The 12,883-nt window shown below is 40.8% G+C and overlaps 1 protein-coding gene across 1 annotated transcript in view; it reads left to right on the top strand.

The window, feature by feature from the left end:
- The window catches only part of SEMA3C (semaphorin 3C), a 181,683-nt gene that overhangs the window by 122,895 nt on the left and 45,905 nt on the right, over positions 1-12,883 (top strand). Inside the window, exons 7-10 of the mRNA XM_081331359.1 lie at positions 423-542; positions 895-1,037; positions 4,992-5,106; positions 10,423-10,492. Coding sequence (XP_081187485.1) covers positions 423-542; positions 895-1,037; positions 4,992-5,106; positions 10,423-10,492 — 448 coding nt within the window. The remainder of the gene's footprint in view (positions 1-422; positions 543-894; positions 1,038-4,991; positions 5,107-10,422; positions 10,493-12,883) is intronic.

Genomic DNA, 12,883 nt, shown 5'->3' with positions numbered 1-12,883 from the left:
TCTTCTTCTTCTTCTTCTTCTTCTTCTTCTTCTTCTTCTTCTTCTTCTTCTCCTTCTCCTTCTCCTTCTCCTTCCCCTTCCCCTTATTATTTTCCTCCTCCTCCTCCTCCTCCTCCTCCTCCTCCTTTTTCTCCTCACTTTCTTGAACAACCTATTGATAGGCTACTTGAAACTTTTCTTCCACATTTGTGGTTAGACTTTCCTGTTTAATTCTATGGTTACCGAATGTTTCTGTCCAAATGGCACACTCAGTTGCAAACTTGGCATATTTAAAGCCACAATTCATGGGATATCCTCTTCTTCTTGCAGCCACTAAAAATTTGGAAAATGGGCCAGTCAGAAAGAAGCAAGTTGTTAAAAAGTCCTCCGTTCCCCGCAGGTCGTGTGTTCATTTTTTCCTCTGGTTCTTTCCCTTTCTGCAGACCAAGAGTTATTTTCGGCCATGTATATTGATTTCATGGGCACCGACGCGGCCATTTTTCGCAGCTTAACCCGGCGGAATGCAGTGAGGACCGATCAACACAACTCTAAATGGTTAAGTGGTAAGCAGATCTCGCTCACACTCTCTTGACCTTGCTCCCCAAAGAGTGGATAAAGAGTTCTTTGCCTAGGGGCAGAATATTTTATCATGTACATCACGGGGAGAAAAAAAAACAAAACAGCCCTGATGCTATAAAATACTAGGCTCCACAATTGTGGGGTAAGAGGGTTTGGGGTTATGGAGTTGCAAGCCAAAGGTACTTTTGCCTTTTGAATCTGCAGCAAAGCAAAGTCCTGCTAGAGTACATCATTATTATTTTTTTCCTTTGCTTCATGGCCAGCTGCTTTGGAGAATAGATCGACCCCCTTACAGGTGTGCTGCTTCTTGATGTGTGCTCCTTTGTGTTATTTTAGAGCCCACTTTTGTCGATGCCCACCTCATCCCAGATGGCACCGACCCCAATGACGCTAAAGTGTACTTCTTCTTCAAAGAGAAGTTGATGGACAACAGTGGCACCACCAAACAAATCCACTCCATGATTGCCAGAATATGCCCCGTAAGCAAAGATGTTCATATTTATTTTATTTATTTATTTATTTTAATTCCATTTATATCCCGCCCTTCTCCGAAGACTCAGGGCAGCTTACAAGCTTAGCAGTAGCCTTCATTCTATGTATATGCCTGCTTATTAGGGCTTTCACACACACCCCAAGCGGCATTATTACAAAGTCAGCTTATTGCCCCCAACAATCTGGGTCCTCATATGCTGCTAAGGACGTAAACAATTGACAATTGATGGGATCAGGGGAATAATATCCTAAACGCTTTATGTCAGAACTAGAAATCTAAAACTGTGACATGTTTCTGCTTGCAAATGACGAATTTAAACCAAGCTTCCCTCCCCAAGAGGAGGGAAGCCATAAATAGACTGTGCTTGATTATCCCAAAAGTATCTGCAATGTAATGATGATCTGAGTAGCAAACGCGTTGATGTGGCTTTTTTGCAGCTAGTTTCTCTGTGTAGCAATTCCATTGTGGTTGTATCCGCAGTGGAAAACAAGATGTGTTTGGAGGAAGTGGTAAACACCATACCGAGATATTTGAAAATCGGGAGAGATAAATGTTTGCAGATTCTCCTTCATGGAATAACCGTTGTCTTCATTTTTATCTTCTGAGATATGAGTTGGCCAGAAACGATGATGATTCCAACTCGTAGGAAAGAATTCTTCCTTCTTTTTTTTTCTTTTCTCCCCCCCCCCCTTATAGCTGTATCATTAAACTGAGCAGTTTGTCTAGTTTGAGGAAACGGGTGGAAATAACATAGATGCAGGGCTTTTTTTCCTCATAGAACGCTCAGAACGGAGTTCCGGCACCTTTTTTGGATGGAACCTTGTAGGGTAGGCAAGGTGGGTTGTATGACATGTGTGAGTTCTGGCACCGTTTTCTTTTACAAAAAAAGCACTGCATAGATGTAATGGCAAGCTGCTGGTATTCCATGCAGGAGATTTGAAAGTTCTACATAAGTGATAGATGTTTGAGGATCTAATCTGGGTCCATCACCGGGACCAGAGATTTAATCTTCTGAGCCTTTGGACTCATGCTGGAGCCAGTGGTAGGATTCAGCTGGTTCGGTAGAACTGGTAGTTAATTTTTCGTTGACTTGTATCGTGCTAATGCAAAGAAGCTGGAGATGGACATTTTATAATTTCATCCAGCTGTGCAGTCATTTGCACGTATTACTGTTGTTTTCCCTTAAAAAACGTCTCCCTGCTAGATAACAAAACGTTCAAATATATAAACCTTCAGCGTTATAAATCTTCGATCCCCTTTTCATATCAAGCCCAGGAACTAATATTCTGAGGAGATCGGTGTGCTCACTTGAAAGGGACGAGCAGTAGAATAGCTCCTTTGTGCTTTTTTAAAAAAAAATTGTTTTCTTTTTAAGTTGATTAATCTTTGCCAAAACACGCCTCGTGACCTTAAACTTGCACTCCAACTTTGTTCTTCATCTTCTTCTTCTTCTTTTTTTTATTAAGTGCCCGGAGATATTTTTAAGAAGATGCTAACTATGATTAAAAATCATTGTTGTTCTAATGAGGCCCAGGTGATTTCTTAGAAGATTTGAGAGACATTTTCCTTGAAGCATCTATGCCAAAATGTGAAAAACGGGCTTCAAAAGATGGAGATCTGAACGTGTGTGTTGCATTTCTGATGACGCTCTTGCAATTTGGCATCAATAAACTTATTCAAAGAGTTGGCTGAAGACCAAAACTACTTAATAAGTTCTATTTAAACACAGGAAGCTGAGACAGAAGTTTAAAGTCAGTCTTCACATTTCAGAACCCTTGTGGGATCACAGGTTTAATTAGCACTTTGCAATTCAATTAGCCAATAAATTAAAAGCACAAAGATGGAGAAAACAGCAACAAAGGAAGGGCATAAAACTGTATGCATTGATGCCCAATCTGTAATAAAGCTATAGGCCGCTAAATAAGATATAACCCTGCAAAGTTGCCCAGTGTTCGTTTGTTTTTTACTGCCTGCTTTATTTAACTAAAAATATAAAAATCTTCAGCAAGAATTTTGTACCTTGCTTCAGTATCTTAATTTCTTCAACTGCTCAGCAAGCAAATCTTTGTTACATTACTTAATACCGATAAAACCTGGTGGGGATTTTCCTAAAGTGAAAATAAATGAATGTATACATTACGAGGGCGATTCGGAAATAAACCTCCCTTTAGTTATCAATGACAGACACTCACAGATACAGAACATTTTTTCATACACATTAGAAAACTACAACATGATATTACTTTTTGACATAATCGCCATTCAAGTTGAGGCACTTGTCATAAAGAGGGACGCGGTGGCTCAGTGGGTTAGGACACTGAGCTTGTCAATCAGAAGGTCGGCAGTTTGGCAGGTCGAATCCCGAGTGCCGTGTAGCAGAGTGAGCGCCTGTTACTCATCCCAGCTTCTGCCAACCTAGTAGTTCGAAAGCATGTAAAAATGCAAGTAGAAAAATAGGGACCACTACGGTGGGAAGCTAAGAGCGTTCCATGCACCTTTGGCATCTAGTCATGCCAGCCACATGACCACGGAGACGTCCTCGGACAAGCGCTGGCTCTTCAGCTTTGAAATGGAGATGAGCACCGGCCCCTAGAGTTGGAAACGACTAGCACGCATGTGCGGGGGAACCTTTACCTCTACTTTTACCTTACTTGTCATAATGACTTAGAAGGTTTGAAATTCCTTAGTAGTCGTTGCTCGTTGCTAAATCCCAACGGAACCACTTCAAAAAGTTCTTGGGAACGTCTAACGGTGTGCGTACGAGCATTATCGTGAACCAACACCACGCCGGAAGTGGTGCCCTAGAAAATCCCACCAAATGTGAAGAGGCTAAATAAGTACAGCTAGTAAAGTTCATGGGACGTGGTTCGAACATCAATTCAGACATCTACCATGAAACATTACAAAAACTCAGGCGAGCCATCGATGACAAGCATCGGGGCCTGCTGACCTCCAGTGTGGATGTTGGTTCACGATAATTCTCACCCACACACCGCTAGATGCACCCAAGAACTTTTGAAGCAATTTCCATTGGGATGTTTTTGATCACAATCCCCACCCCCCCATAGCCCAGATTTGGTGCTGGGCTACGACTACTAAGGAATTTCAAACCTTGTAAGGCGTGATGACAGGTGCCTCAATTTGAATGGCGATTATGTCAAAAAGTAATGTAAAGTTGTAGTTTTACAATGTGTATGATAAAAGTTCTGTATCTGCAAGTGTCTGTCATTGATAACCAAATGGAGGTTTATTTCCAAATTGGCCTCGTATCTGTAATGTATACAGATACATTCAAAACCTAAACAAAGCTAGTCCTGCCTTAGGCACAAAAGCCAGCTGGGAATACTTGGGCCAATCATAGAAGACAGTAAGTTCTAGGCCCGCCTTAGCCATGAAGGATGGCTGGGAACATTTAGGCCAATGTCCAAGAGACAGTGAGTTCTAGTCCCGACTTAGCCATGAAAGCTGGCTGGGAACGCTTAGGCCAATGTCCAAGAGACAGTGAGTTTTAGTCCCGACTTAGCCATGAAAGATGGCTGGGAACGCTTAGGCCAATGGCCAAGAGACAGTGAGTTCTAGTCCCGACTTAGCCATGAAAGATGGCTGGGAACGCTTGGGCCAATCACTGAAGACAGTCCCACCTTAGCCATGAAAGTGACCTTGGGCCTGTCCTTCTCTCTCAGCCCAGCCCAATTCACAGGGTGGTGGTTTAGGGAAAAATATGAGAAGGAAGGTGTGTCGGATTTGTTTTGCTACCTTGAGTTATTTATGAAAATACCGGTAATAAAAAAACAAGATGCCTTTTGAAAAAGCACCTTTGGGACAGTCAGTATTTGTCTTCATCCAAAGGCTTGCTGAAAAATGGGAAGAGACATCAGGATCATTTTTCCATAATGCAGACTTTCTTTTTCTTTTCTTTTCTTTTTTTCTTGTTGGGCAGAACGACACGGGTGGACAACGGAGTCTTGTCAACAAATGGACCACCTATTTGAAAGCGAGATTGGTGTGTTCGGTCATGGATGAGGATGGCACAGAGACCTATTTTGATGAATTAGGTATGGGGTAGCATTCTCGTAATTTTACTCCATGCAATCAATATTTTAGGCCTTTCCCCCCCCCCCAAAATATCTCAGGAAGTGTGAGGTTAGGAGGATTGAAAGGGCTGTTCCGTTCTGCAATTTTCCGAACACCCGGCTGAGAATGAAGGCTGTAAATGCTTAAGTAATTATAATTGTTTATGCTGCAAAAAAAATAAAAAATAAAAATAAAAGTAGGAAATGTTTCTTACTGTATGCAGAAAGCAGAATTGAATTCTATTAACAGAGTAAAGCTTTCTGTCAGGGATCTGGGTATATATTCCCAATGAAATATTGGTGACTTCTTCTTTTTGCTCTTATTTTTTTTTCTCTTTAAGATATAAGAAATGTAAAAATGTGATAGTTTGTATGAGGAAAAAAAAACTTATATCTTTTAAGTGTAACTAATTTTGAGAAAAATCTTAACCAGTAAAAAAGTTTTGAATATTGTGGGGAAAACAAATTTAGGTAAGAATGTAAACAGGACTTATGATGAGGCAATCAAGATGATCAGTGAAAAGAAGCTTTATATTAATGTGGTTATTACGTGCAGAAACATGAGAAAAATGTTTATATTTGTCATTTATTTAAATAAGAAATGTATTAATTTAAGGTTGGCAAAAGAGAATATTATTGGAAAAAGAAGAAATCATGTAAATATATCATGTGGACTATAGAATTATAAAAAATAATTGTTATTAATTGTTTTTTTTTAAACATTAACCCAGACAAGACAGTGTTTACCAAATATTAAGGTGTATGTTAAAAATCAATAAAACATATTATTTTAAAAAGAAATATTGGTGACTTGGACAGCTGGCTATATGGATAAGGAGAACAATGTCAACCTGATATCTTTATTACGGTCTTTCACCAGCTTTTACAATAAAAGAGTACAGTCACAGGAGAAATATTTTAATACAACCATTACTTATTCGGGAAGGGAAAAAATAATCATAGGATAATAAATCAGTTTATCTATAGGTAGTATTTAACTTTCAGCCATTCAAAGTTTGCAACGGCATTGGAAGAAAGAAATGTCTGATGACCATTTTTCATGCTTGTGACCATTGCAGCATCCTCATGATCAAAATTTGGATGCTTGGCAACTGATATGTGGTTGTGTTTTGCAACATTCTGACAAGCAAAGTCAAAGAGAAAGCCAGATTCACTTAACAACTGTGGCAAAGAAAGGCCACAAAATGGGGCAAAACTCACTAAACAAATTTCTCAATTGTGGTCATAAGTTGAAGACTACCTGTACTTTAAAAAAAATTGCAGTTGCATAACTTAGGTCAGGGGTGTCAAACTCAATTTCATTGAGGGCCGCATCAGCATTGTGGTTGCCCTTGGGGGGCCGGGTGGGTATGGCCAGGGTGGGCAAGGCCTACTGGGTGGGTGTGGCTAGAGTGCGTATGGCCTACTGGGTGGGCGTGGCCAGCTCTACATCGTTGGCATCAAGGGTGCCTATGGGGGCCTGGGCAGGAGTGGGACAGATCTGAGGGTCTCTGGCAGAAGGAGGGTCTCTGGGCCAGGGCCAAGGCAGTGGGGGCCGTTCCCTCACTGTTTCCAGGATGGCTTCACAGGCCACATGAAACCACTTGGCGGGCCGGATCCGGCCCCCGGGCCTTGTGTTTGACATGTCTGAATTAGGTGAAAAATATTGGGCTACCTTATAGGGGAGTGTAGGTTTAGCTTCCTTTAAAAAATAATAAGCATGAAATTTATGTCTATAGGGGTTCTCAGTCATCCAGCTCACAGTTATCCCAAAGGTGCTTTTTTTTTCAGGAGGAAACTGGACTTTCTTGTTTTTTCTTTGAAGACGTTTCGCTTCTCATCCAAGAAGCTTCTTCAACTCTGACTGGATGGTGGGGAATAGAAGTATTTATACTCCTTTCAGACAGCTGGTCATTTGCATTCTTTTGGAGAGTCGTTGAGGCCACTTGGACACGGGGCAGAAAACATCCTGCAGCCAAGAAGACTCCACACACATTTGCACTACTCAGGTGACCCTGAGGACACAGATAAACCTCCAAGGGGCCTCAACGACTCTCTAAAAGAAGGTAAACGACCAGCCGTCTGCAAGGAGTATAAATCCTGCCATTTCCCCACCCTCCAGTCAGAGTTGAAGAAGCTTCTTGGATGAGAAGCGAAACGTCTTCAAAAGAAAAACAAGAAAGTCCAGTTGCCTCCAGAAGAAAGCACCTTTAGGACATAAAATTTATCTGCATGGCTTCTGTATCTGGAAATATTTGTGAGCATCGGAGCACACCTTGGGGCATCATAGAAAGGGTATCGTATGGGAATGTGGGCTTCTGTGCAATTACATTGTTTATGAAACTCAGTTTTTCAGGAGCAGAGGAAGCCTGCTAGCTGGCTTGCAATAGGGAATATGTCCGCCTTCAAACTTGCACCCATGAGGTTGTCTAAATTCGATAATGCAGAGGTCTGTATACTTAAATATACATGTACATAAAACCTTCTTAGCAAAGCCAGTTCCCCCCGGCATTTTCTTACGCACCAGTGGAAATGCAAAACATAATAAGAAAATTAGCTGGATCCATCTAACGGTTTACAAGATGTTCCGCTTCAATTCAGTTGTTCCTGGAGTATCTTTTCTTGTCTCCATTATTTCAGTGCAGCACGAGCTGGTGAGCTGGTTACACACCACCCTTAGGTTATAATAAAGAGAGGTTTGGGGTCCCTGGTGGGGTATTGCACATGATCTCATTGTCTGCAATCCCTGATGAGGTCATTGCTATTTTACTTTCTCTGGTCTTACTCCGAGGGGGATGCCAACAACTCCGTCAGCTGCTCACCTCCAAGGTCCCTTTCAACTCTGTTATACTGGTGCCCATGAGGTCACCCATAGACACCAAAGCCAAAGATTGAATGAATAAACAGATTGCAAAAGCAGTAGGTCCATTCATATTGAGAGATATGGATGCAAATGCAGAATTATCACAACTGGAAAATGGGTTTTATGCAACTTATGATAGTGATAACATGTCTAATCCAATTGGGTCCTAATTGTGGATTTCAAGGTATATATATATATATATATATATATATATATATATATATATATATATATATATATATATATATATATATATATATATATATATATATATATATATATATATATTTGTTTTCGTAGATTCTCGCGGGTGTCTGTATGTGTAGATCTAGAGTCTCGGGTTTCTTCCCGCGTTCCTTTCATCTTCAGAAAGTTGTGGCGACGTTTCGACGAAATCCCATCCGTCATCATCAGGCCGGAGTGTTCCTCCTGCTGCTTCCAGGAGCAATGCGTGGTCTGTCTGTTCCTTTCCTTCCAACTGCCGGTGGGGCTGTGTTCTGACTGGGTGGAGGCGTGGCTGCTTTCTGATTGGGTGGAGGCGTGGTTGTCTTCTGATTGAGTGGAGGCGTGGCTGTCTTCTGATTGGGTGGATGCGTGGTTGTCTTCTGATTGGTTGGAGGCGTGGCTGTCTTCTGATTGGGTGGGGTGTGTTCTGAATGGGTGGGGTTTTTTGTTGTGTTGTAATATCCTGAGTGTTGTGATTTGGTGTCCTGAGGAGTGGGCTGTGTAGTGGCCTCCAGAGCTTTGGTTTGGCTCCGAGTTCGAGGACCTGCTATGTATCTCTGGTATGGGTCAGTCAGGTTCGTGTGTGCGTTCTTCTGCTTGGGTGATGGCACTTTTGCTTGACTTGTTCTGTCTTCTGTGTGGGAGAGTTTTCGTTCTGGGTGTGGATGAGTCTTGCTGGGGCTGGTGGCATTTGGGGTTGTTTGTTGGTTTTTTAAATCCTTGTTTGCTGAAATTCATTTCTCTATCAATGCTGTCCAGCAACATACATCGGACAGACTAACAGAAGAATAGAGGTACGTGTAGAAGAACATAAGAACTCAGTACAGAAGAAAGATCACACATCTTCACTAGTACAACACATAAACACTACGGGACACAACATCAATTTTGAAGGTACAAGAACAATCGCCAAGATAGAACATCTCAATAGCAGAATAATCAGAGAAGCCATTGAAATAGAAAAACACCCAGACAGTATGAACAAGCGAGACGACACCTCCCGCCTACATGCCATTTGGAAACCAGCATTGATAGACAAATGAATTTCAGCAAACAAGGATTTAAAAAACCAACAAACAACCCCAAATGCCACCAGCCCCAGCAAGACTCATCCACACCCAGAACGAAAACTCTCCCACACAGAAGACAGAACAAGTCAAGCAAAAGTGCCATCACCCAAGCAGAAGAACGCACACACGAACCTGACTGACCCATACCAGAGATACATAGCAGGTCCTCGAACTCGGAGCCAAACCAAAGCTCTGGAGGCCACTACACAGCCCACTCCTCAGGACACCAAATCACAACACTCAGGATATTACAACACAACAAAAAACCCCACCCATTCAGAACACACCCCACCCAATCAGAAGACAGCCACGCCTCCAACCAATCAGAAGACAACCACGCATCCACCCAATCAGAAGACAGCCACGCCTCCACTCAATCAGAAGACAACCACGCCTCCACCCAATCAGAAAGCAGCCACGCCTCCACCCAGTCAGAACACAGCCCCACCGGCAGTTGGAAGGAAAGGAACAGACAGACCACGCATTGCTCCTGGAAGCAGCAGGAGGAACACTCCGGCCTGATGATGACGGATGGGATTTCGTCGAAACGTCGCCACAACTTTCTGAAGATGAAAGGAACGCGGGAAGAAACCCGAGACTCTAGATCTACATATATATATATATATATATATATATATATATATATATATATATATATATATATATATATATATATATATATATATATATAATTGTTTAGCTATAGACTGCACTTGGATCTTTTCAAGTGCTTTGAGATAAGGAATATTTCTGTTAATCTGAATATTCTTCCTGGCACACTAAGCCATTTCATTTAGTTAACGCAATGCAAGCCACATAAATGTCATTATATATGATTTAAGACAGCTTATTACAATGCAATTTTCTTTCCATGGATAGTTGAAACAAACACCTGTTCCTTATGAAACCTTATACTTTTAGATTTCATGATCTATTTTATAATATTATGTTGGTAAGAGTCTGACCTTTCCTTTAAGTTTGTGCTTACGTGTATCGCTCGCATTTCTGAGTATTTTAATTTGTAGAGATAAATTTGTCTGGGACTCATTTAAAAAAAATAATAATAAAAGAAGGCAAAGATCTAAGAAACCACAAAATTGTATGTGTTGTTTCAATTAGCAACTCTTTTTATCTCTACAGAGGATGTTTTTCTACTAGAAACAGAGAACCCAAGAACAACACTTATATATGGCATTTTCACCACTTCCAGGTAATCCTCCCTTCTGTTTTCAGAAAAACCTCAAAATAGGATTTTCATGGGTGCAAAAGACATTGTTATAAAGTGATGGGATTCCTATTAAGCTGTATCCTCTAAGTGTGTTGTGTAGTGTTTTACAGGATGTTCTTAAATGTTCTTAGACCTGATGTTCTTAGATCTATAGAATATTCTCATGAAGGTATTTAAGTATTACTATTAAAGGCAATTGTTTGCAATATTGCCAGAAATCAAATTACCAGGCTACGCCGTGATTATTTGGCAGTGATTTTTTTAAAAAAATATATAATAACATCTGCATGTTCTCATCAAAGATGGCATTACCCAAAACTATGAGATATTGATTTTTCTTTTTTGCAGCTGTAGAAGTTTTTTTTTTTTGATTAACATTGTAATGTTTACACTTCCTGGAGTTTTCACACATGGAAATAAAGCTATATGTAAACAACTTCATTTTTCCCAAATTTCTGGGACGCGCTTAGCAAGTAGATAAATCCGTACTAAGTGTGCATTTTAATGAGCCAGGCACACAAAACCACATTATATAAAAGGGGGGAGGGGGAAACCCACAAAATGGGGGTACACTCTTAGAAGCACTTTGTACAAACATGTGCTTTGAATCTGATGTGGATTGCAATAACGGTTATGAAAATACTGGAATTCTTGTGAAAAGTTTTGCAAGGACATTTTTCAAGGGGAAAAATGATCTTTAATATTGAAAGGAGACACAGCAAAAGGACAGTTAGAAAAGAAAGAAAGAAAGAAAGAAAGAAAGAAAGAAAGAAAGAAAGAAAGAAAGAAAGAAAGAAAGAAAGAAAAACACACATAACCAAAAAAAAAAAGTAATAAGTCTCGATCCCGAATTCTTTCAGAGTCGTTCTTAAAAACATTGATTGGATGTTTTCTCTGGCCTACACAAATGATATTAAAACAAGGCATTATACGTTTCTAAAAACTCTTGCCATTTTTGTCTGAAAAGACTGCGTGACCGGACTTTTTTTTTTTTTTACTATTGCTTAGCATGTTTCTGTCACTTTAAAAATTCTGTTTGAATTTGGAAAAAAAATTATTTAGTGTTTGGGGTACTACTGCTTTCCTGTGCTGTATACCGGTAGTACTGTAGCTATTTTCTTACACAGGGGAAAAAATAAAACTCTGCAAATACTAAAGGGAAAAAATAGTAACCAGGTTGATAGCTTTTTTTAAAAAAAAATAATCAACCATCTGCTTCCACCTCGCTGCTATTTGTCAAGGATATCCATAGCAATTTTTCTAATGCATACCACAAATATTTTTTTTTCCTTTCTTCTTCTTCTTCTTCTTCTTCTTCTTCTTCTTCTTCTTCTTCTTCTTCTTCTTCTTCTTCTTCTTCTTCTTCTTCTTCTTCTTCTTCTTCTTCTTCTTCTTCTTCTCCTTTTCTCCTCCTCCTCCTCCTCCTCCCTCCTCCTTCTTCTCCTCCTTCTCCTCCTCCTCCTCCTCCTCCTCCTCCTCCTCCTCGTTCTTCTTCTCCTTCTTCTTCTCCTCCTTCTCCTTCTCCTCCTCCTCCTCCTCCACCACCTCCTCCTCCTCCTCCCTCTTCTCCTCCTCCTCCTCCTCCTCCTCCTCCTTCTCCTCCTCCTCCTCCTCTTCCTCCTCCTCCTCCTCCTCCCCTTCTTGAGCAACTCAATGATGGGCTGCTTGAAACTTTTCTTCCACATTTATGGTTAAACTTTCCTGTTTAATTCTACGGTTACGAAGCGTTTCTGTCCAAATGGCACACTCAGTTGCAAACTTGGCACTTTTTAAACCACCATTTGGGGGATAGCCTCCTCTCCTTTCAGCTGCTACAAATTTAGAAAATGGGCCAGTCACAAAAGAGCAAGTTGTTAAAAATTCCTCCATACCCTGCAGGATATGCGTTCACTATTTCCTCTTGCTCCTTTCCTTTCTGCAGACCAAAAGCTATTTCCTTCTTTCCCCTTCTCCTTCTCAATTCTCCTCCTCCTCCTCTTCCTCCTCGTCTATTTTTTCTCTGCTCAAACTAAGAGTCAGTTTGCTCTTTGGTTTGCTCCAGTGGTGGGATTCAGTTGGTTCGCACCACTTCGGCAGAACCAGTAGCTAATTTTTTTTGTTGCCCAGGCCCAGAATGGATTTCCAGAAGCGGCATCCACACAGAGAACCGGTTGTTCCCATATTTGAATCCCACCACTGTCTTGCTCCCAAAATTTGGTGGCATCACATAAGAAAGCCCCATCAGCATAACATCACGGAGATGAGTCACGGTCACCCATGACTGCCTTAAAGCTTTGATTATTTTTTTCTTCATTGTATTCAGGATTTCATGTTCTGAATAGGCCTGTTTCTCTTGCTATTGTGTCCTTTGCCATAATGAATGGATAATATGCA

Source organism: Vipera berus (assembly GCF_964194415.1).
Source record: "Vipera berus genome assembly, chromosome: 6".
In the NCBI taxonomy this organism is placed as follows: Eukaryota; Metazoa; Chordata; class Lepidosauria; order Squamata; family Viperidae; genus Vipera; species Vipera berus.
Note: the sequence above shows the minus strand (reverse complement) of the source record. Positions and strands in the feature narration are given on the sequence as shown.